Below are 23,054 nucleotides of genomic sequence, written 5' to 3'. Positions count from 1 at the left end.
TAAAGCTTAATCGATTCTCAAAGGCTGACCTCTTCAAATTAAACCTCTCAATGTTTTTTTTTATTCTTTTCTGTGAAATACCGTCGTGTTCGTTGCGTCGGCTCTCAATACCTCTCGCCCCGAAAGAAATAATGATGTGTGAAGTCATCTATATAATGCTTGACTAAAACGTGCCAAGAGGGAGCCCAAAGCGGATTACGAACCATCGCTTTCATAATTATGGACGTGTGTCGCAAATGTGTCACCGTAGATGTTGCCACGGTTACTTTATAGATTACTTGATATTAAAAGTCAGTTGTTGATTACTTTGTTTTGAAAGTAACTGATTACTAGTTACTTGATTAGTTACTTTGAGCAAAGGCTGACAAGCCAGCTTAACATAAAAATACTTTATTGGGAGTGCAATTTTAACAGTTATGTTTCAGAATAATTTGTATTAGAAAAATAAATAAAGTATACTTTTTTTTTTCCTTTTGGAAATTAAAACAGACTGCTTTTTTGTCATCTAGAGGTTTTTCTCGACGTCTCAACATAAATAGGTTTTGTGTATATAATTTGAAATATATATAAATTTTTATCCCGACCTATCTAAATGTCAATTCTGCCTTGGCGCATACGTGACCTCATCCCAGTTGGTGAAAAGTAACTTTAATCAGACTATTATACGAGTTACCGTTACATTCATGCTGTGAATTACTAATGCTCAAAATGGCAGCCATTATTGAGTCAAGTGTTCACAAAATGAAAAAAAGAAAAGAAAAATCTATCTGACTCTACGTGAGTGTAATAAAAATACATATGATGCCTGTTGTGTTGATGGTTTCAAATTAAAAATCATTCAGTGAATTATAAAAATATTTACAAGAATAGAGCCGAGGGACATTTTCATAGAATCCCGCTGCTGCATGAGCGGAAAAGTGTTATTTTTCTTCTATGACTTGGACACAAGATAGAAGACAAATGTGGGCAATCAAAACAGCAGGGCGCTCGACCAAAATATCATTCAAAGAAGTAACGACTGTCTCTCCCCCTCTCATGTACTGCGCCATGAAATGATCCACACAAATACGTGGAAAATTATTTTCTGCTTCGGGTTTTCTAACAAGAACAAACAATCAAAATCCCGCAAAGCTTCCTCGCAACTCTTTCTTATGAGTTTGCATTTTGTGAATCATTGCAGTCATTTGAAATCCCGCCGCTACGCTGCGTTTCTACAAAAGCGTGCCCTCTTGGTGAGTCCTGTCTGAAGGCAGAGGAAAAATCGTGTGGATCAAGTGTTTCTGCATGAGCTTTTAATGTCGAGGCCCGGCGGTAATTGAAGTATATTACTTTAATGAGCGTTTGGTCGCTGATGACTGTCAAGAGATGAGGTGCTTGAAGAAGAGTACTCAGCGTAAACTCAAGCAAGTGGTAATATTATCTTATTGAGGCTTCTTAGATTTACTTACTAAGCCCACGTCGCAACATAAACCAGTAATTAGCATCAAGCTACAAAATAAACATGATCTTTGACTCCAGTCATTTTCCCAAGTAAAACAAAAATAGTACATAAAAGTTCAAATATGTTAGCTGTGTTCTCTATTTGAAAATATCGAAAAATGTTTCTTCGGGGATTGAAGGCTGGAGAATTTGAAACTAGCTTTTTCCACAGGGACTCCAGTAAAATAAAAGCCAGAGCAGAAGCTAGTAGATTTACCGGCCTTTAAAACAGAACCCAACAAAGAAGGAAAGTCAGGACAGCACACGACCGTGCGTGCTTTCACACCACACTATTCAACAAGAAGATAATGTGAAGAAAAATCTTGTCGGACAAAGATAATTGCTGTCAACGGGGGCAAAGTAGTGAGTGGTGAGTGTGAAACTTCACACCCCTTGCCTGGCATTTTTGCATTGGTTTTCGGTACAGACATTGTTCTGGCTCTGATATCTGACTATCGAGGGTAAGCTAGCATAATGCTAACGCTGTACGGAACGGAAATACCAAAACGTGCTGTGTTGTTTTACAAATATCTTTCCGTAGGATACAGCTCAACTTCTAATATACTTTGAAACTATTACTTCTGACGGTGTCACTCGTCGACTATGAAGCAAGATGGCGTCTGTCGCCTTGATAAAGCTGCCAGTTTTTTAACTTGCTAGTAGCTTAGCGGCAACACCCACTCGAAATTCCACGTCACAAAATAATCTCTTTCAAGCTCACTGAGCCAAAACTTTTCTGGCTGGATGCTCTCAAAAATGAAGTACAAGGCTTCACACGGCGATCGTTCGCACACACACACACACACACACATACACACACAGATATGTACCCAGTCAATTCCATCAGTCCACTCTGTGAGCGTAGCACACCTGGACTGGAGTGTGCAATTCAAAATAGCAATGTGCTTCATGGCCTTTTCTCTCTGTGCGCTTGTTTTGCAGACGGGAAAGTGGAGGTGACAAAGGAGAGCCTAAAGCTGTGCACGATGGGCCCCGGGAAGGTGTTTGGGGAGCTGGCCATTCTCTACAACTGCACCAGGACCGCCACTGTCAAAAGTGAGTCTCCGCAGACACCTGGATGGGAACCAAAACATCCACTGTGCTGCAATGTACAATATGTCCTTGTGCTTTGACAGATAAGGAGGAAAACAATTGTGAGGCAGACAATAGAATTGAAGAAATCCTCCATAGCCTAGATGATCCTTTATAAAGTAGCGGCTTTGAATATAGTGGAGAAGTACAGATGCCTTTACCTGATAAAGCCGGATTTCCACAATTCAGTCAATTTTCTCACCATTGGCACAGTTGGGGTATGAGTCACGGCAAGGTAAATAGACAAACAAAACATATGGAATGGATCTTCAGATAAGAACTAAGTCTCTTTCAAGATGCACAAAAATCTCAGGTACAAGTATCTGTCTTCCAAGGCAAGTTCAGCCTAAATGAGCAAATCTTCAAATACGTTACATATCTAAAATCACTCTTATTAAAACATGCTTTTTAAAGTATTCCTTAACACTAAAATGTTCAGCCAAAACCATTGTTTTGCTTAACCAACGTGTGCTAGCTAAATGCTAACAGATAATATAAAACACAATAGACAGGCTAGCCTAATTAGCATGGGTGTTGTGGTATTAATAAAGCTTCAAATGTCTGTTAGCTTAATGCTAAGACATAATGTGAAACGCTACAACACGTATAGCATAGATGTTACATAACTGAAGTTTGAAAAGTTGGTTAGCTCAATGCTAGCATTTCATGTGAAACAGCAAAAAAGCTTCAAGCACTCGCAAAATATATTCGATGTGCAGTGTAAATTCAGCCAATCTTTTGTGCGGTCACTTGTTGCAAGAAAGGGAATTACTCAGGCTCGCTTCCATCCTCCCTGTCGGTCAATGATGAAATTTGCATTTGACACTCACTCCCTCTGAGTTGTTTGAATGGCAAATTAGAGGCTTACTGTGCTGAGCCCTTGGACAGAGAGATGAAAGCAACAGGGAGTCAGTCAGACATGGAAATTAGTAAAAAAAAAAAGAGTACCACCAGGGCCACGATGTGTATTACGAGAGGAACTGAAGGACTTGTGCAGGGACAGGCTACTGGTGGCCCACAGGGCAAACTCTGAGCGGCTCTTTGTTTCATTGGAAAAAAAAAACATTTTGGGGGGAAATAATATCAATTAGTTTTAAATTGCAATACCACCATTCACCACCATAAATGTAATTGATGTAAAGACAATTACTGTGGAAAATGGATTTCTGGAAGTTTTTCCTGGCTGTATAATAACAATGAGCGCTATGACGCTTGATCCAGCTCTGCGCCACAAGTTTTCCACTTTTTTTTTGGAGCGAAACCCCCTTTTTGGGACCCTCTGCTAGCTCCACAGAATTCATGACGACCAGTCGCTGGTCTGCCAGACGATTCATTTGAATATTTAGCCCAAAAAATTGTGGAGGGAGAGCAGATGGTTGAGAACAAGTATGTTATAACAATGTGTCAGAATGAGGAATTTGTGTTTATGGGCGGCAGGAAACAGGGAAATGGCTGCGGGATAATAAATTCCCCAAAGGTGATATAAGGTCCGCTGGCTTCAACCGCGCACCCAGAATAGACTCGATGACGACACTTTCACGGGTGTGTGATTGCCGCGCTGCCACGGAATGACGGCAGAATTCCTTGATCACTTAATAAATCAACGGCGAGCTCGCGTGTGGGGATCACTTTATAATTGGATCTTGTGGGATTTGATGGCGGCAAAACGAGGGATTTCTTTCCGCTTAGATCATCATTATTAGTCAAACCCTGCCTTAACCCTCCTGTGTAAATATTTTAGCAAATAGATCATGTTTATCTTTCCCTTTGGTCATGTGCAAGACTGTTATGACGTGATTGTATAAGGTACTATAAAGATACTGTATATACAGAACCATTTAAAGTAGTTATTGCCTCTTCTGTGCCATTATCGGACTCTCGGTCAAGTCGTTTTTATGGGTCATATACAAGATCGTAAATAATCGGAAGATGCCCGGTGGGATACGTAAGTCGATGACTACGGATTTTTTAAAAATATTGCTATACTACAGCTTCTTGCCCGTTAGATTTCGCAGAGTGTTTGTAGAGTTCATAATTGTTTTTCATATTATAATATCTCTTCGCTGTCATTGGAAGCAATTAAGCCTCTTGTTCTGGTTGAACTTATTATAGGAACATGATTGTTTTGCTGTTGTGGAATGGTCGGAATAGCAGTTTGCTTGTCTCCATGAAACACAGATATGAAGTAGTTATTCTTGGAAACAGTGACTTCAGTTTTCAAATTAGTTGCGGCTCCCAAGTCCCAAGGCCAAAGAGGGTTTAGCTGAGGTGCGATGGGTCCACTTCATGCGAGCTTCCTGTTGACCCCTTTCTAATCACATGATCCAGTGCGCTGACCAGTCAATCTGATGCTGCTCCTCCCCCTTTTGCTTCCGCTGCCATGGCAACAGGTACCCATATGAGGGTAGTGAGGGTCTTATTCATCCCGTTTCAGTTCCCACAGGGGACACAGCGTCTTTCCTTTTAGCGCCTTTGAGGTTCCAATCGATGGGTCACTGAGGATCTCAGATGAGGTTGCCCTGCTGTTTTAATATAGAAATGTACAAAGGAATTCATTTGGTTTTTATTGGTGTGAATGGACATAACATTTGAGAGGGAGGGGGGCAAGCGGGGATACAGTTACTCAATAAAGCACTTTAATTGGATCTTTGGTTGAATTTTAACTCCCACATACGAGCCTGCTTGCACTCAAAGACAATGAAGAGACGATACGAATCTTTTCTATTAAAGGGTGAAAATCGACTTATTAACGCTGGCGGGCGAGCGCGAAAACAATTTTAGGATTCAAACGTGAGTGAAGCAAAAATAGGGCGGCACAGTGAATGTGTTAGTTAGGATGGAGTCACCTGTGACCCTAACGATGAAAAACAAATATCGGAAAGAAAATTCGTTCGTTCCATTTCCGTCAACAATTTTGAAGTGTCACATAAAAGCTATTACAATGTCCTTAAAGATAGATAGACCAACATTTTATCACATCTGACAAATTCAAAGTCATTTGTCATTTTCTCTTCTAGCTTCCAGGCGTTATTTAAAAACAACAGCCCTCAAAAAGATATTATTCATCTCCCAAACATTATCGCGTTTGTACTCACCATCAGCTTTGTGCCGACAGGCTGTCCACATTAATCACTTTCAACAATGTACGCGCCGCAAGGAATTGATAGAGTTGATATTCACGCGTCTGATCGTACGTCGTACTACGATCAGTTAAAGTGTTTCATATTTCCGCTCAGGCTTTATATTGGATCATTTACACTTGATCATTTGATCGCATATGAATGTATTGCAAGGGATTAGATGCAGGCTCGCGAGGGATTATCTGGAGTTTTACAATTTCTCCCATTTGTATGACGGTTTGGAAAATCATGAGAGCCCCGTGACAAACGGCAGCTGCGGAGACGGAGCGTGCCTGTTGCCATAGCAGCAGTTTTGGCCATCGTTTCCAGAAAGCAAAGAATAAGTATTTAAGAGTTTTTGCTTCCGTTTTTCAATCAAGGCCAGTTGTTGGTCCAAAATAGACATGAATAAACATCACCAATTTTTTTTTCAATTTGTCATGATTAATTCTACAAAATGTAAATGTTCATTCATCAAAACAATATTTGCAATGCTAATTTATGATCATTTAACTCCATCATTTAAAGATACAGTTTTACAAAAAAAAAAACAGTGCCTGATAGTCTTGATTAAAATATCAAATTATAATTATTTACTAGTATAGTCCTGAACAGAAAAATGCCCCTAAATAAAACGTGAAAAAATGGAAAGAGTCCGTATTAGAGCAGTTAATGATGCTGCTTGTTCTCATTTATTTTTTTTTTTAACGAGACATGGCCTTAATAAATGTGTATGTAATCTTTCAAAGCGCAGTTAATGACTTGATTTTTATCAGGTCCACTTGCCAATGAGTCATGCCGCTTTTATATTTGCAACGAATCGTGCCGCAGGAAATTGATCAAAAGGATTGATGACTCCGATAGAGCGTGACCGGACTACTTTTTTAAAAATTGAACAAACATGCTAATGTATACACACTCATCCATATTATGTGATTAGGAAAAAAAAACCCTAAATCAATCAAATATGACAAGAAGCTTTAATCAATGATTCAAATGTGGAAATATGTTATGAAATGAAGTGTTGTATTAGCAAGCTAACGACATACGCGAATTAGCATCTGTCTGTTGGGAGAGGGAATGATTATGAAACACATACAGAAAGAAGATATATTTATTAAAGATAAAACCAAAAACACCTGCAGAATATGGTTCAACCTTTGTTTTGAATTATAATTCCTCGAGGCACATAGCAAGGGAAAGAAATGAGCTTCATTGTTTAGAAGCCAAGGACGAACGTGTTAGCAAAGAAGCTTGCACTAGTTACACTTGAGGATCAAAAAACCATGTAAAAAAAAAAAAAAAAGTCAATTCAGCTCAAGAAACAATGAGCCTCAGTGGAAGGGTTATTGACACGTTCCCCTTATTAGTATGCGGCCGGCTGAAAATGAGTCAGACTTCCACTTTCTAATGATTGTTGACAAATAAGGCTCATTAGCCTACGGACAATTCATGAGACAATCTCGTAGCTAATGAGGTGGAGGTGTTTGGAAATGATATTCTAGCAGATATGCAAATGAACGAGCGAACGACGACAGGGGATGGGAATAACGAGACAGACTGAGCGTAGCTTCGACGAGCTAAAAAGTCCAAAGGGATAGAAATCTTCTGTTTCCCGCTGCTGTCATGGCAACGCCGCTAACGGCCGAGCTACGAGAAATGTGACGGTAATGGTGTCAGGGTAGCCGTCACCCCGCTGTTTGGAGTCACCTTTGCTGTGTGTAACTTGACAAAAGATGCAAGAAACGTTTGGGTCCTCGCTGCGCTTTTGCCGTGCACAATTGTGTGTTTGAGGATGTGTGTGTGTGTTTGGCTGCTACTACATCTCAGTGGGAGCGCAGGTGTTCCGAAGCTAGAGGTTGTCACAAATCTCTGGGTCCTTCCAGAGGTTTGCGCGCTGTCACTGCCTTGCAGCTGTAACCAGAAAAATACGTAAACGAATGAATAAAAGTCAGCCAGCGGGGGTCTTTATATGCAAATGAGTCTTGTCTGACAATTTGGAATTACAAGGTGCTTTATTTTTTTTCCACCATTCAGCAAAGAGTAGGACCACTTGCTACATTCCTTGGCATGGTCAGGGAACAAATTGAACTTAATCACATTTATAACAATTTGTACAAATTCAGTTTACTCTCCCGCCATAGCAACCAAATGCCGACCATGTATTGTGTTGTCTAAAAATAACCGCCAAGTGCCGTCTTAAATACAGAGTGAATAAAAGTGGAGCCTTATTGATCGAGAGCCTTGTGAGGCAACCATTATAACTCGCAATCTGCCTGATTCCATCGACAAATTGACTCCCGACGTATCGATCCATCAACTTAGAAGGGATTTTGTCAGAAAGCTAGTCACTGGAAAGGAATGCGTCACCTTGACGGTCGCAAAGTCCACGAGTGGATTACTGATTCTAATTTCCCTGTGGATAGAAGCCATTAAGGTTGCCAAACTATGAGCCTCAACGACTGTCTTGACGGAAAAATGTGCTACTATACCCTCGAGCGGAGATGCAATGTGTTAATATCTGTCCGATGGGGTTAGCGATAGGCTACGCTTTAACCAAAAGTGGAGGCAAAGCGCTATCGTGTGTTCTAGACCCTTGCGCCGCTGACCTTATTTCTTAAAGTAGTTGATTTGATGACTAATTTCTCTCTAATGACACAGTCGTCGCGTCGAGTAGCGACCCCCTGTAGCGTGAAGAACTCGTGAGAATAATCAATGTTTCTCACACTCGCACACTTCTGCACTGATTATCCTGCCTTTTGGCAGAAAAGGAGCTCCTGACTTGACTGACAACAAATATTTTAATATAATGACTCACACTTTCCTGGGTGGAAAAAAAAAAAAAAATGTCTGACAAGTTGACACTACATTCACCCAGCAGGATGTTATCTTCAAATATCATTGTTCACATCTAGCTGGCAATGTACCATAGAAAATATCACACGGTGGTTCTCACAAAATCCAGATAAATCATATCGGGGTAATGGATGACGAGAAAAACAAACTGGCATTGCCTTCACCAGTGAGCTAAAATTAGCATCAGGCGCTGATAAATAGCAAACAAACGTAATTTCCTTCCATTTGACTTTTTGCAGCTTGGCACACACACACACTTGCAGACTTATCAGGTTATTCAAACACATTTCCGCTACGCCTAATTGTTTTGGCTTGATTGTCTGTAATGACTGGGCCAACAAACAATTAAAATTTATCTCATAAAGCAACCACAGAGCAATTTAAAGCGAACGGGTCATTTGTTGTTGCCCCAAGGGATGCCCTCCTGTTTCAGTAGTCTGTGTTCAAAACAAAAGGGTCATATTAATAATATAATCATATTGCAAAATGTTGTGTATCACTTCAAAAAAAAATCCTCTTTATTTGTTGTCTACACTTAAAGCAGTCGATGGAAATTTGAGACGCAGCTTTTGACGAATGGAAAAGAAGGACAACGATCGAGCTAACAATCTGGCTAACTAGCTCGCTAACATGCTAACTAACTCAGTACAGGGAATTCCTGAGCACCTACAAATTTGAGATATGTTGCTGTCGTAGGAATGTAACTTAACCAAGGACTCGCTTTAACGTATGTTGCGTAATTCTTCCTTAATTCTACTAGCTAGCTAGAAGCTCCAAGCTAGCTATTTGTCTATCACGTTATGTGGAAAAGCATAACATGCAGAATTCTCTTTGTCAGAGTTTGAAGCAATCCTTCTAATTTAACGACTTATGTGGCTCTTTACGATCCGAGGTTCGTCTGCCATTTTTCCTCACTACGGAACAGTGATTGCCCCGTGATGACGGCACAATTCCCGAAGGCCTTTTGGCCTCCTCATTCATCATTGATCATTATAAAAACATGGAGCAGTTGTGAAGATCCCTCTTCTGATGACACCCACAAGTGTGACTGTCTGTTTTGAATTCTAATGATGGAGGCGGTTGGACATTGCTCGAGAGAGATCCATCCATCCAGGAATAGAAATACCTTACATAACGTCATCCCTCTCTGTTCGCCGCCGGAATATACAAGCCTTCTGTACTCTAAACATAGCACGGATGATGGCAGGTGGGCTGACGCACGGCGGAATATTGCTCTGGCAGCTGGTGCTCCGACTTTTAGTGTTCCGGAGAAGAACATTGGCATCTGGGGCTTGCCGCTGATTAAAACAAATAGTTGACTGTGTTGCAATTTACGGAGATGTGAAAGCTGTCAAAAAGTGTTACGCTTTGGCGCAAGAGTTTTTGAAAATGTGCTCTAATTACAGAACCTTTGTTGGTCAGAATAACAAATTGCAAACAAAACGAAAATGTCTCGTATCACAACCGATATTGAACATCAAATTTGATGTTCTTCTTTTCGGCTCAGTAACTACGCAAACGTGAGCTGCGAGGTGGAGCGAATCAACAGGCAGGGAATTCCTGAAGTATTTACCTGCAGCTCTGTGACCAAACGCGGCGTCTAACGACCCGTCGTACTTTCTCACGCTCCGTTTCCATCAACCCGACCTAATTTGATGCTTTTAATGACTTTAGGGGAATGAAGGCTCCTCTGTTCCAGCGAGCTGCCATGACACCCGCTGTACTCCTTCCGTACTTTGCTTGTGTGGGGGAAGTTGCAAAAAAAAAAAGCACGTCGCATTTTGATGAGCAGGAACAATTCAAACGCCCTCTCTGATTATAATAATACACCCGAGTGAGATCTCTCACTCATTACTTTGGAGATCCAGCTCCTTGCTAAACATCGGCAAGTGCTGAAATCAGCACCTGAATAGCATCTGAATTAGCAATACGACGCTTTTGATTATGATTATTTCACACATTTCCTTTTGCGCATCACAAGGTTTTGATGATGAGTGTGAGAAAGGGAAAAGTCTGCCAGGATTCTATCAGTCTCATCATCTGATGTCTCATTTTTTATTTTTTTTGTTGCCACTTTATTTCTGTGACTTTACAGGCTCCCATTCACATGCAGCTTTCATTTTAGCTTAGTGTAAACAAAGTCTATGCCAAAGTTAGTTAATTTTAGTTTTAAGAATGTCTATTCATGGTCCTAAAAAAAAAATGTTCTTCTGTGGATCTTATCATCTCTGAAAATATATTTAGAGTTTTCGCTGCATGGATTTTTTTTTTTTTCAACCCAAGCTTTCATCTGGTCATTCCGAATAGGCTGTGGCAGTTTAAAAAAAAAAAGATGATTGGAATTCAGAAGTAATTCTACAATTATCCCATACCAAGCACCTCAATTTGGTCTGTTGTTGACAAATTGTTGAAAATTGGCCAAATTGTTTGTGGAAACACTTTTTGTGAAAGCCTTTCTGTCATGGCTGACGTAAATGCACAGTGGGGAGCTTTTATTTGTATTGTTGCCACAACGATGCGGACAAATGTCTTGTTTTTAAACTCAGCGCTCTGCTTGTGACTAATCTGTATTTAAGCACGTTGACTCTAAGCCTGCCGAGTTTTGGGATAGGATTTCCTGCGGCGAAAACGCACTTCAGCAAAATCATTTTCGACCTTGTGCAAATGCGCTGAGCACGAGCTAAAAAAAAAAAAAAAACTCTCAATACAACAACAGAACGTAAAGCGCCATGACTGAGTGCAATGAAAATAAGCTTTATCATTTAGTGTCACAATTCAATAGGCAACAAAGTGGATTATAAGACAAACACATGTTCTATTTGCATAATGCCCGGAGGCTGAAATCCACTTACGCTGACTTGTAACAAGGGCAAACAAATAAATGTCTGCCTTGTTTTGTGTTGCGTAACATTAGACACACCTCCCCAATTTAATGAGATCGATACTATTGTGTGAGTGTGAGGTGTGGTCAACAGCAGCGGTAAGTGTACAGACAAGACGGTACACTAAAATGATTCTTTTAGTGCTTGATGTCAACGAATTATGTCAAAATAAGTTGAAGTACATTGTTTATACCAAAGTAGAGCTTTGCTGCCAGCATGTGGCACCTTGGCGCCAAGGAAGAATGTTGAGGTGAGATGACGAACTTCATTTCATTACTGCCCTAAGTCTCTTGTGTCATAAAATGTGTTTCCGTCGTCATGGTGTGACTCTCCAAAAATTCATTAATCCTCCTGCCACCCCTCCCCACCCCCAAATTCCTCCAAACCTTTCATTACCACCCCTCCCACTCAGCCCCGGGAAGTTAATTGGCAACCCGTGAGCATTACAACATTCATCAGCGTCGGTGGTTGCAGATAACTAGTTCCCCCGGTCTCAGTACAATTTAGAGGAGCCTTCAGAGTAACACGCTTAGCGACCGCGTAGCGCTGCGGGCTGGCCGCACGTCTTATTTCCCAGCGCCATTTCTGTCGGTTCCACCTCAAAATGTTTCTTTGGGCCTATGACATCCAACCTCCCAGTCATGTGACCAGCAATTAAAAAAAAAATATATATATATATATATATATATATATATATATATATATATATATATATATATATATATGAGAAAGACACCTTCTGATATTGAGTCTGATAGAAATGATGTCAGGCTATGTAATGAGGCCACCTCCCCTGCTGATGGTTTCTATTTCTAAAGTTGTCTGCAGAGGACAGAATACATGAGAAAGCTCATTCATTTTGAATGTACACTTAGTCTAAGATCAAAATAATTTATACACTGGCTGAATTTTGTGAGTGAGAGTTATTTTTATTTGTATAAAAATAGTATAGGGTTATGGTCATCCTAATTCTGACAAAATACAAAGACAGCAAGGTGTTATGAAACACACAGCTAAAATCCTCTTCCACTAAAGTAGAATACAGAGTCATTATTATTCAAAATAACGATTCCCACGTTATCTGGGACTAATGAGGCAAGTAAAGCCATTCGATAAAAACGAGAGGGTGGTCAGATCCACTGTACGCAGATGACTCAGCCACAATGAAATGTAGAGCGAGTATTGGGGCCCGCCGAGGACGATGAAACACGCTTTTAATGGGGGAACTTTAACGACGCGTCGGCACTCTCATGAAGCCAACCAGTCTGCTCTGGTCTGCACATAAACAAAACATCCGCACGACTTGGTGACAGAATAGGGCCACGGCAAGCGATAAAAAAGTATATTGTATATTGGTTCTGTGCAGGTAAACATACAAAAACACCATGTCATATATTTTTTGGAATTGGATTTTCAGATTTATTTGATATCTCATGAGTATAAATTGGACACAACATTTTCCCTTTGTGTGCCTTGAGATAGGAGTGACCCGACTTGCAAGTTTTTCAAAATACCAGCAGATTACTCGTATGTTTGAAACAACCATTATCTTAATGCTATCAAGCAAAATAAAATGCTGTTGATAGGCTAACCAGCAAAAAGTGTGGAGCAGCGTGTGCATATTCTTTATCCTCAACAAAGAACGCTTACTATTACTACTGCTTAGAGGCGTCTCCATACTGCCCCCAGGTGGGCAAGTGGCGCACACCAAAAGGAGCAGTACAATGTTCACTGGATTAAACCAAACATGTGACACAAACTGTTTAATTTATTTGCATACTGTTTGTCATTACTGGTTTATTTTAAATCAATTGCTATTTTTCTTATTTGAACCACTCCAGATGTAAACAGCCAGTTCAAACAGCTGCAGGCAGTAAATGGGAATGGAGCACTTACAGTAAGACCTGCAGAGTGTATCTCGCCTTAATGCTGGTGAGATGTGACGGCCATAGCTAGAAGCTGTAATCAGCAGAAATAGTCATTTTAAAGCCAAAAAGCCTGTCTGGTTATATAGCATACAGCTACATCAATGTGAATCAGGCAAGCCTTCGGGCAAGCACAAATTGAATTCTGCGGCAGCCAAATATGAGTTTTTTTGCCGGCTCAAGCATGTTGTGCATCCTTTTTTTTTTTTTTTGGTCGTTATAATTTGCAAACCAAATTTATTGTATTTTTCCTTTGTTGTTTTATTCAGTGAACATTCACGTTGGGCTTAACCTAGACTGTGCCAGAATTTTTTTTATTTTTTTATTTCAGCATCCAAAGCCTTTTTCATTTTGAGCATGAAATGCCGCTAGCTCCCTATCTTGGCTGTCTAGCTTAGCTGTCTAGTTTAGCTGTCTAGCAAGCTAACTAACTAATTAACTTAAACATCCCTAGTCCTCCCGTTTTTGATAAGCCGATTTATCAAAATATTTTTAGAATTTGACCTAAAATATAGTTTTAAACTCTCTGTCCTTACTGTTTTTTTTTATTTTTTTATTTCTAACATATGCAACTACTCTCTCTTTTTCCATTTAGAAAAAAAATGTAGTCTGATTCTGGCAGCAAATCAACTTCAATTTCCACGGCTCAAGACGAAATCTTCGCTTTTTGCCTGATCTGCATAGACAACATTTGAAGCCGCCAACGCGTGGGCCGCTACTGTATTTTATTTTGTATGCAGGAGGATTCTTAAAGCAATGCCTTCGTGTGTACTCTCATTTCCAGCGCTGACAAACGTGAAGCTGTGGGCGATCGATCGACAATGTTTCCAGACCATCATGATGCGGACGGGTCTCATCAAGCATACGGAGTATATGGAGTTTTTGAAAAGGTAAAGAAACTGAGAATGTGGTATTTGCCTCTTGGTAGATTTTGTAGTTATTTTTCACCCCCCAAAAAAAGTGCAATTTGGCCACTTTTCGCTCTTTTCCACACGATCGCTTCCACTGCACCAAAGCGCATGAATCACAGCGATAGAAATCGGAAGTTGTCACTTTTTTGACAGAGTTATTTCATGGCAGGCAGATAAATGCGGCAAGACGTGATCCGAGCCTCCCGCTAAAGTAATGTTCGGCCCAGGTGGAGAAATGTCAAAACAATTTGAGCAAAATTTGCCTCACAGCACAACAGAGTTTTGGTGCAGTTCAAAATTGCATAAGAGAAAAGATTCCAATTGCATTAATGTTACCGACAAAGCCAGACGTCGCCGCCTCGCGAGATAGCGATCACCTTCCTCTCTGTGATTGTATTATTTAATAGTCGCCGTGTAGCCAGACGCTCATATCCAGGATCCTCGAAAAGGTCAAAGTCGTATCACGAGCCGCATGATCATTAGCGCAACTTGATTTTCGCCCGTCATGGTTGACTTATATATTATGATTTGGACCACCAGCTGTTGAGTAATCAAATATGACTTCAAAGATCACGACCTCTAGTGACTTACAGTCACTTTTTGGACATGCAAAGTTTGAGGTGTCCCTTGTTCAGGTAGAAACTTGGCTGGAGACTTCCATCAATGTTGGCAACGTCACATTTTAAATCCATAAACAAAACATCCCACTTCCCTATTTAAGAGTCCCTGTCAGGTTTGGCGGTCATGTTTATGCCACCAGTGAGGCCAAAGGGTCCAAATAAAAGCTCAGTACCAACTAGAAAAATACTTGACTTGCTTCTGGCCCCTGTCAACCCACCCGACGCCGCTGCTTCGGATCACTACATGCTTGCCTCACCTCCATTGAGGAAGCTTGGAGCGGTATAAAGATCAGCAGTGATGAGATGATTGAGATTACTATAATACAACATAGAAAATGGGCCGGGCGGTGGAACGGAGCGAGACCGCACGGCGAGATAAGCTCTTTGTTTGCCGACGTGCGTTCCCTTTGGTTCCCGATAAGTATCGGGTCACTTTTATTTAGGGGGCTCGATAACAGCCGTGTGACATTCAATGGAGCTCTTGAAGAACAAAAAGTGGCTAAAATTAGAGTCTCTATGAAGCACGTTCGACCTCCACGTTATTGCCTGCTGTGTAATTGGAGCCTTTGCTCAGTTCGGGCTTAAATATCAATACGCACATGCGATAGCATAGCATAGGCCGGCACCTATAGCATCTTTAATGAGCACTGTATGGATGACATCAAAGAGCACGGTTCTCAATGCTTGTTCTTGGTCTTGCAGCGTGCCCACCTTCCACAGCTTGCAGGAGGACATTCTGAGCAAGCTCGCCGACGTCCTTGAGGAGGTAAGGGCTCTCGATCACAAGACGGGTGTGCAAGAGTACACTTGTGCATCTCTAGACGTTCAATGAAGAGACGTCGAGATGTTTTCTTGAGCGCCTTTAATGCTGACAATATAAAGAGTGAAGGGGGGGAACATTCTCAAAAGAAAATGTTTTGAAAAACCAAGGACGAGCAACATCGTTTGGCGGAAGATTGAGTAAAATCAGTTTGACCTAGCATATCAACCAGGATTTCCCTTTCTGGGCTCAAAATAACTAACTTCCGGCGCCACATCATCCCCGCTAAGTTGTACTAGCCTGTAGCCTCATCCTAGCTAGCACTAAGCTAGCTTGTCTCTCGGGTACGGCTAGCGCCAACGTTCACATCTTTTGTCTGTTGCTAGCACAGCACGAGAGGCCGCCATTAACATGGTGTCATCTCGATCTTCCTGTCACATTTATTTACAGAGACTACGCCACTTATGAGACCATTAAACTACCTAATGGAAGGCTTTCACACGTGCCTGAGCAGAAATGAATCAGTTTGTCTAATGTTATGCATAAATGCGCGCTGATTTGAATGTTTCCCCATCAGCGGAACAAAAATCAACATTTCCGCTTGTTTTTTCCTGTCGGGTTTCAATTAATAGAAGTCACAGAATGTCGTCTTTATTTCTCGGCAAAACACATGGCCGCTCCCGCATTTGTTGGAGTTGAATTGATCTCAAAGCCGCTATCGTGAATACAAATGGACGGCGGTATAAGGTTAAGCGACAAAGATAAAGAAGCTGAAGAATATGTTGTGCTTGGAAAGATGATAAAGAGACGCTTTTTCGTAGCGGTCAGCTTGTTACAAAATCCATTTGACAAATCCCTTTTCATGCACTACTAACAAGACATAAAAACATCTCATTGTTTTACGTGCCTTATTTCAGCCTCGTTAACTGCCCAGTTCGCGCCAAGGGAGACAAAAACGACGGCACGTACTGGAAAGTTTCTCTCGTCTTTTTTTTGTCAGACCCATTACGAAGACGGCGAGTACATCATCAGACAGGGGGCCAGAGGAGACACCTTCTTCATCATCAGTAAAGGAAAGGTGAGCACATGCGGAGAAACCATATATTTGTGAATTTCCCACTTCCGACGCTATCGCCGAGGCTTTTAGCACCACGCTGTCTTGTTGTTTTCCCTCGGCCCTCCATCTCGTGACTCCTTCCTTATCACCATTATGTTCTCGTCAATAAGAACACTCGCACAATGACACAAGAAAGGCCCAGAGTGCAATAAAATGAGATAGTGGCGATGAAGAAATGTTCTGTCTGTTGTTTTTACTCACACACACACACACTTGACCTTTTACCACATGGCTATTTCCCCTAATTTCCGCTCCGAAGAGAAAACATAGCAGTGAACTTTCTGTGATTATATCCTACATCCCGCCACACAGACATAGTTATTTTGAGAACCCTCAACAAAGATTTACGGTATTGATTTTGGAAAATATCCGAGCCCAAATAAATGACATGTTACTTGAAATCCCGCCTGGTTTCTCTGGCCAGGTTAATGTGACCAGGGAGGACTCACCCAACGGAGAGCCTGTGTACCTGCGCAGCCTGGGCAAGGGCGACTGGTTCGGTGAAAAGGCGCTGCAAGGGTACGTTGATGCCTCACGACGCTGCCCCTTCTCATTTCCATCCTCGCTCTGCTTCAATTTCTATCACTGTCAGATGCTTTCCCTCCAAATTCTGTGTGTTTATCCTCTCTAATTTGCTATCCATCTTCCGCCTGTCTCTTATGGTAACCTTGTTCGGGTTATTTTCTTGGTTGCCAGTTGCTCCCTCCGTTTGACGGCGCGAATGTTTTCAAATGTGACACGTGCTTGGTAATGGTCGAAATGCATGGTTGCAGATACTTTTTTTAAGTAGACTATACTTTAAAAAAAAGTGTCCCTGGATCCAGATTATTTCATTTTTGTGCAACCACCTGATGGGTTCCCATGTAGGGAACATATAATGAATCTTCATCAGTGTTTTCTGAAGAATTCTTTGGGTTTGTAAATTTAGTATTTGTTTTTTGGGCAGTCCTTGAAATATTCTTGTCCCCCCACCACCACAGATAAAATATATCCTTGCTCCATTAGCGTGTATAAGACCATTTGTAAGTACAGCTAAGACATCTTTGCCATCTAGTGGTGAATAGTAATATTACAACTTAAAACAACAATCTATTCCTGCATTTATATCTGTTTTTCTTTTGTCCGGGTATCACCATCTTCATCTTCACGTATTGTTCATCAGCAAGAACTGGTGAGAAAAAGATATCAGTACATCTGCGGAGAGCTAATTCGAGCACGCGCACACACGCGCAGCAAACAGCCAGACTGCGTCTACTCTAAAGCCTCAAGTCTTCCACGGCCACTGCAGACACACTGAGTCATATCAGAAACACTTTTGTATTGAAGAACACTTAAGAACAATAAATAAAATATGTGGTCTGGCGCAGATGGGCCCTGAAAGCGCTTTTTACTCTGCCGTCGAGCTTGTTTGCCTTGATGAGGAACTGGAGTTGGATGTAAGCAGGCGGCTGTAAAAAGAGGATGTTGCCATCTTCTGGTCAGTCGTGTCACTGCTAAAACAAAACCAACTCATGAGCAGGAAATAATCACTTTGAAGACTGAGAACGTAGTTTTTGAGAGGATGAAACACACTAAGAAAAGGTCAGTATTTTATCGACTATTCTTCTTCAGACTACGATTCAACGCTGTATTTCCCCATGTTAACCCCTCGACTGCTTGCTCGCATATGGAGACAGCCGGTGTGGTGCAGATGGCCTGATTTTGGCCATATGTTACTGACTAATGACGCAATGAAAGATTACGTGGGCAACATGAGTGACAAGGATAGGTCGGATCTTGGTCCAAATTGAAATCTGACCCAGAGCCCGACAGCTTGTTAATGGATCTGGCATCTGTGCTACTATTCAAAAAAGATATGATGTGCGAAAGTCTTGAGCTACCACTGTCTTTTGTCTTTTTTTTACAGTTAGTCTTCCATTTTGATTTGAAGCAGCCATTTTAGTGAGTCACTTTGTAGGTCAAACTTCAATGACAAACTTGTCCAATTTTTTTATTTTATTACGGTTCACCACGAGAGTACCGAAACACAATGAGCAGATTTACATTTGAAATGTTTTCCCAGAATGCAATTTCAAAGATCATCTCACCGTTTGTTTATTCACGCAACTTCATCCGCACGCCACAATGAGGATGCTGTTATTATTATCTTTTATTAACGTCCCTTTTGTCCGCCGCGCCGTCTTGTGCCGGCCGAGCTTTGATGACTGCGTCTCGTCCAAATGTAAATGACGGCCGATGGCGGCCATCTTGCAAGGCAGGCTTTTGATCAGAGGGCTTGCAGAATATCCGCTTCCCCCCTTCGGCTCTAATTAGAAAGTTAACTACGTGTATGAAAGCCAACAGAACCCCCCCCCTCAAAGGTTTCTCTTGTCTTTCTGCCGTCCTTTCATCCGCAAGGAGAACGTGTTTACAAATCAAAGCGAGTTCTCCTGCTAATGGAGACGGCATGTATGCGATTTTAAGCTGCACAGTGATTAGGTTACATGATTTTTTTTTGAAAGGTCTTACATGTAGAATGGCAGGAATGCCTTATGGATGTCCTCTGACTGTTTGGATGTCGCTAACAACATGTCAAGAGGTGTGAACTTCTTGAGATAAGGTGATTATCCTTCGACAGCCTGTGCAAGGATCACCTTGACCTCTGGCGGTGCTGTTGTGTATTTTTTGTGAAGCGTGACTAAAATGCACAACACCCCTTAACAGAGTCAAACTAGTAAAAACAACCTGTTACGTCATTGCGCTTCTTCACCTTAGCAGTGACAGAAGAAAAATCCGAAATCATTCTGAGTGCGATAACACAAGCATGAACAGCAGCAGCTTGTCAGCGTTACCCGTGGGCCCGTACTTTATTTTCAGAATAGAGGCTGAAGGAATTGAGGGATGAAGCGGGGTTAGCTCCGTCAAGCATTTCAAGCCAGCTCAGGCTTTAGCGGCAAATTCTCAACATGTGAAATACCCTCGTAAGCACCTGTCGGTCGGAGTTGTCACATGCGTCTCCGACTTTTGACATCAGGGAGAAATAAAAAGAGCGCTGGAATCAATTCAGTCCATTCTGAGGCTTTCATTGCCGTGTCCTTGTCGTGGTTTCCTTGCTCTCTGTCTTTTGGTACCACTCAACAGTTGCTTTCAATTTTACTGTTAAATCAACAGGATGCAATAAATGTTAAATGGAATGTACTTTTACCCCAAAGCGCTTTTCAAAGCTTCACATAGCTAGCTAGCTAGCTCACCATCTGGCTATTGAACTAGGCAGCTACGGATCTTGCTAGCTAGCTAGCTTGCGAGATGGATAGATGAATGCTTTTCTTCTGCTTCCATTGTGTTTTCCCATCCTGCAAAAGGTCCTTAACCGTCTCGGTATTTGGCAGTGGAGTGGAGTACAAATCACTTGTTACATTCTCATGTTGCCATTTGGCATCGAGCGAGGCTGCGTGCTCGTCTATTTTTATAGCCCTTTTTCCCAGGACACCAGATCGCTGTCAAATTACCAGGTTAATTCCCGCCCCCTTCGACAGTAATCAACACTGCCGGCAACTCCAAAAGAACATTCTTCTCCGCTTTTAGCGTCTGAGCTGGTATATACTGTATGTACGACCCCACGGCATGGTTGTTCTGGGCTAATTAAAAAGCACCTCTTCTATTTTCATTGGCTTAGTGGCTGATTTAAGTGCGCAAATGACGCTTGTCGACGCAATGGCATATTATGATTGGTGCAGGGCGACAGGTGTGGCGAGATGCGACGAACCCAAGAGGTCGCTTAGGCCGCATTCATATTTATGTGACCATTATTTTAATACATGCATCACCTGGCCTTGTTGTGCGTGGTCGTCATGGCGAGTAAGTGACACGCACACAGAGTACTTGCTTGCTCGGGAGCTTATGAACTCATGTAACAGATTGTGGATTGTGACTGTCGCTCATCAGCGTCGAAAAATAAAAATGATGCTCAGCACATGGATTGAAATGATATCATGAAAGAGTTGAATCCAAAATTATTTTGGGGATTTTAAATGCAGCCGTTTTAGATTTTTGTATTTTGATTAGCACTGGTGATGATCATGATCATACCGTTTTTTTCCGTGTATAGTGCGCAAAATTTTACTAATTTATTGTCCTAAAATCTGGGGTGCGCATTATACATGGGTACAAAAAAAAAAAAAAAAAAATTTTTTTTTTTTAATTTTTTTTTTTTTTTTTTTTAAGTCCCAATGATCGTCACACACGCAGGGAGGCAATGGGTCCCATTTTTATAGTCTTTGGTATGGTCTTAACTAGGCTGGATGTAATTTTTTTTGTTGGCGTTGATTTCTCCGACTGCCCGTAAACGCACCACCGCGCTTCGTGCGCGCACGGGACAGCAAACGAGCAGGTGATCGAGCAAGCGTCTGATACGAGAGCATTGCGGTCGCATGGAGCGTGTTTGAAGTGAACAGCAGAGAAGAAAGGCAAAGTGTTGTGAAATAAAATGCACAGAACGGATGCGCAAGACACGTCAGCTATATAAAGAGCGAGAGTTGTTTTCTTCCTATTAGTTTCAATTCACAGTTTAATTAGCAGTTTCAATCAGCAAATAACAAAATGCGTATTACAGGTAATATTTTATTTCACAACACTTTGCCTTGTTCCTTTGGTCTCTGCTGTTCATCCTAAAACACAAAGGCGCTCTTTAAGCAATGCGACAGTGAGCGCCCGGCGCGCTGCGGTTGCGCGACCGCACCAAATTAAGCTCCCTGCGCAGTGCGCACTGAGGTCCACTTAAATTTTAGAAAGTACATCAGGACTTTAAAAATATCTTCTAAATTTCAGCGACGGCTCTGTCACACTAATCGACCAGCCCGGTGCAGTTGGGCGGTCGGCGGCGCGCTACGGTTGAGCGTTCTCTCGCACGCTTTCTCTCTCGCTCTCTCTCGCTCTCGCACACACGCAAACCGGATATCATACGGAGGCCGCCATTACAGATGCGCAGAACGGATGAGCAAGACACGTCAGCTATATAAAGAGCGAGAGTTCAGTTCTCTACCTAAATCCGTATTACAGGTAATATTTTATTTCACAACACTTTGCCTTGTTCCTTTCTTCTCTGCTGTTCACTTCAAACACGCTCCATGCGCACGGAGCGCGGTGGTGCGTTTATGGGCAGTCGGAGAAATCAACGCCAACAAAAAAAATTACATCCAGCCTAGTTAAGACCATACCAAAGACTATAAAAATGGGACCCATTGCCTCCCTGCGTGTGTGACGATCATTGGGACTTAAAAAAAAAAAAAAAAAAAAAATTAAAATTTTTTTTAAAAAAAATTCATAAAAATTGGGTGCGTATTATACATGGGTACAAGCTTTTTTCCAGCATCAGCATGCCATTTTTAGGGGTGCGTACTATACATGGGGGCGCACTATACACGGAAAAAAACGGTAATTTAAAATTTGGATAATATAGTTAATCATTTATGATGGTGTTTTTTTTTTTTTTTAAATACAGTTTTAGTCTTTGAAATTAAAATCTGACCTCTTCAATTGTCTGCCAAGCACAAGACAGCTTTCTTGTTGTGTCCTTGTCTGGCACGTATGTGGCATGAATTAAAAATGAGCCCGCTCCCCTTGTAGAGGGGGAAACACTTTTCTTTTTCTTCTCAGTTTCTTTGTGAAGTAGACCGACAACTTGCACTAGTCGTGCCAAATCGCAGCTGGTGCCTTACAAGAATTTTGATGAAAGTGAAATGAGTTCAATTTTTGTTATTATCAAAAACTCAACTGGAGTCTTCTTCCTTCCTCCTTTCACCTATCAAAACTCACCAGCTGTGACCTTTATTCGGAGCGTATGGGAACACGGACGGGGGCAAGGAGGCGTCGGTGCGGCAGGAGGGGGAGGTGGAGGGAGTTGAAGTGGACCATCATTGAAATAGGCTGTCATAAATTGAGCGGAGGCACAGTGAGTGATGGACCGCACGCACTGGAGCGGAGCCGAGCCCCCTTCAAGTGTCCAAATCATCTCCTGACGGGATGTCAGCCCGAGAGTTAGCTTATCTTTTTTTGCAGCGCATTTTAGTTCGTGTTTTAGCCGAGGACTTGACCGGCGTCGGAGCTCGTTAAATGGATTCTTGGAACACGGACTCGGAGGATTCGTGTGACTGGAGCAACTCGTCGGATGAAGAGTGTCAATCTGATGATGGCTTGGACTTCAAATATGATAATGTGTAATGCCTGATATTTACAGATGATGCGTCATGTGACTCACATCCACTTTGGGATGACATCTGATGAGCCATTTAAGTGGAAAGTTCTTACATGGGCTG

The 23,054-nt window shown here is 41.7% G+C and overlaps 1 protein-coding gene across 4 annotated transcripts in view; it reads left to right on the top strand.

Annotated features, from left to right (window-relative positions):
- The window catches only part of LOC133158188 (cGMP-dependent protein kinase 1), a 52,445-nt gene that overhangs the window by 22,137 nt on the left and 7,254 nt on the right, over positions 1–23,054 (top strand). For 3 of the 4 annotated variants that reach the window (XM_061285194.1, XM_061285192.1, XM_061285193.1), the window contains exons 3-7: positions 2,422–2,535; positions 14,138–14,243; positions 15,587–15,650; positions 16,645–16,722; positions 17,186–17,280. In XM_061285194.1, coding sequence (XP_061141178.1) covers positions 2,422–2,535; positions 14,138–14,243; positions 15,587–15,650; positions 16,645–16,722; positions 17,186–17,280 — 457 coding nt within the window. Of the gene's footprint in view, positions 1–2,421; positions 2,536–14,137; positions 14,244–15,586; positions 15,651–16,644; positions 16,723–17,185; positions 17,281–22,246; positions 22,956–23,054 lie in introns of those variants that run through there. The other variant, XM_061285195.1, reaches the window with a different exon arrangement.

Source organism: Syngnathus typhle, linkage group LG8 (genome assembly GCF_033458585.1).
Source record: "Syngnathus typhle isolate RoL2023-S1 ecotype Sweden linkage group LG8, RoL_Styp_1.0, whole genome shotgun sequence".
Lineage (NCBI taxonomy): Eukaryota > Metazoa > Chordata > Actinopteri > Syngnathiformes > Syngnathidae > Syngnathus > Syngnathus typhle.
Note: the sequence above shows the minus strand (reverse complement) of the source record. Positions and strands in the feature narration are given on the sequence as shown.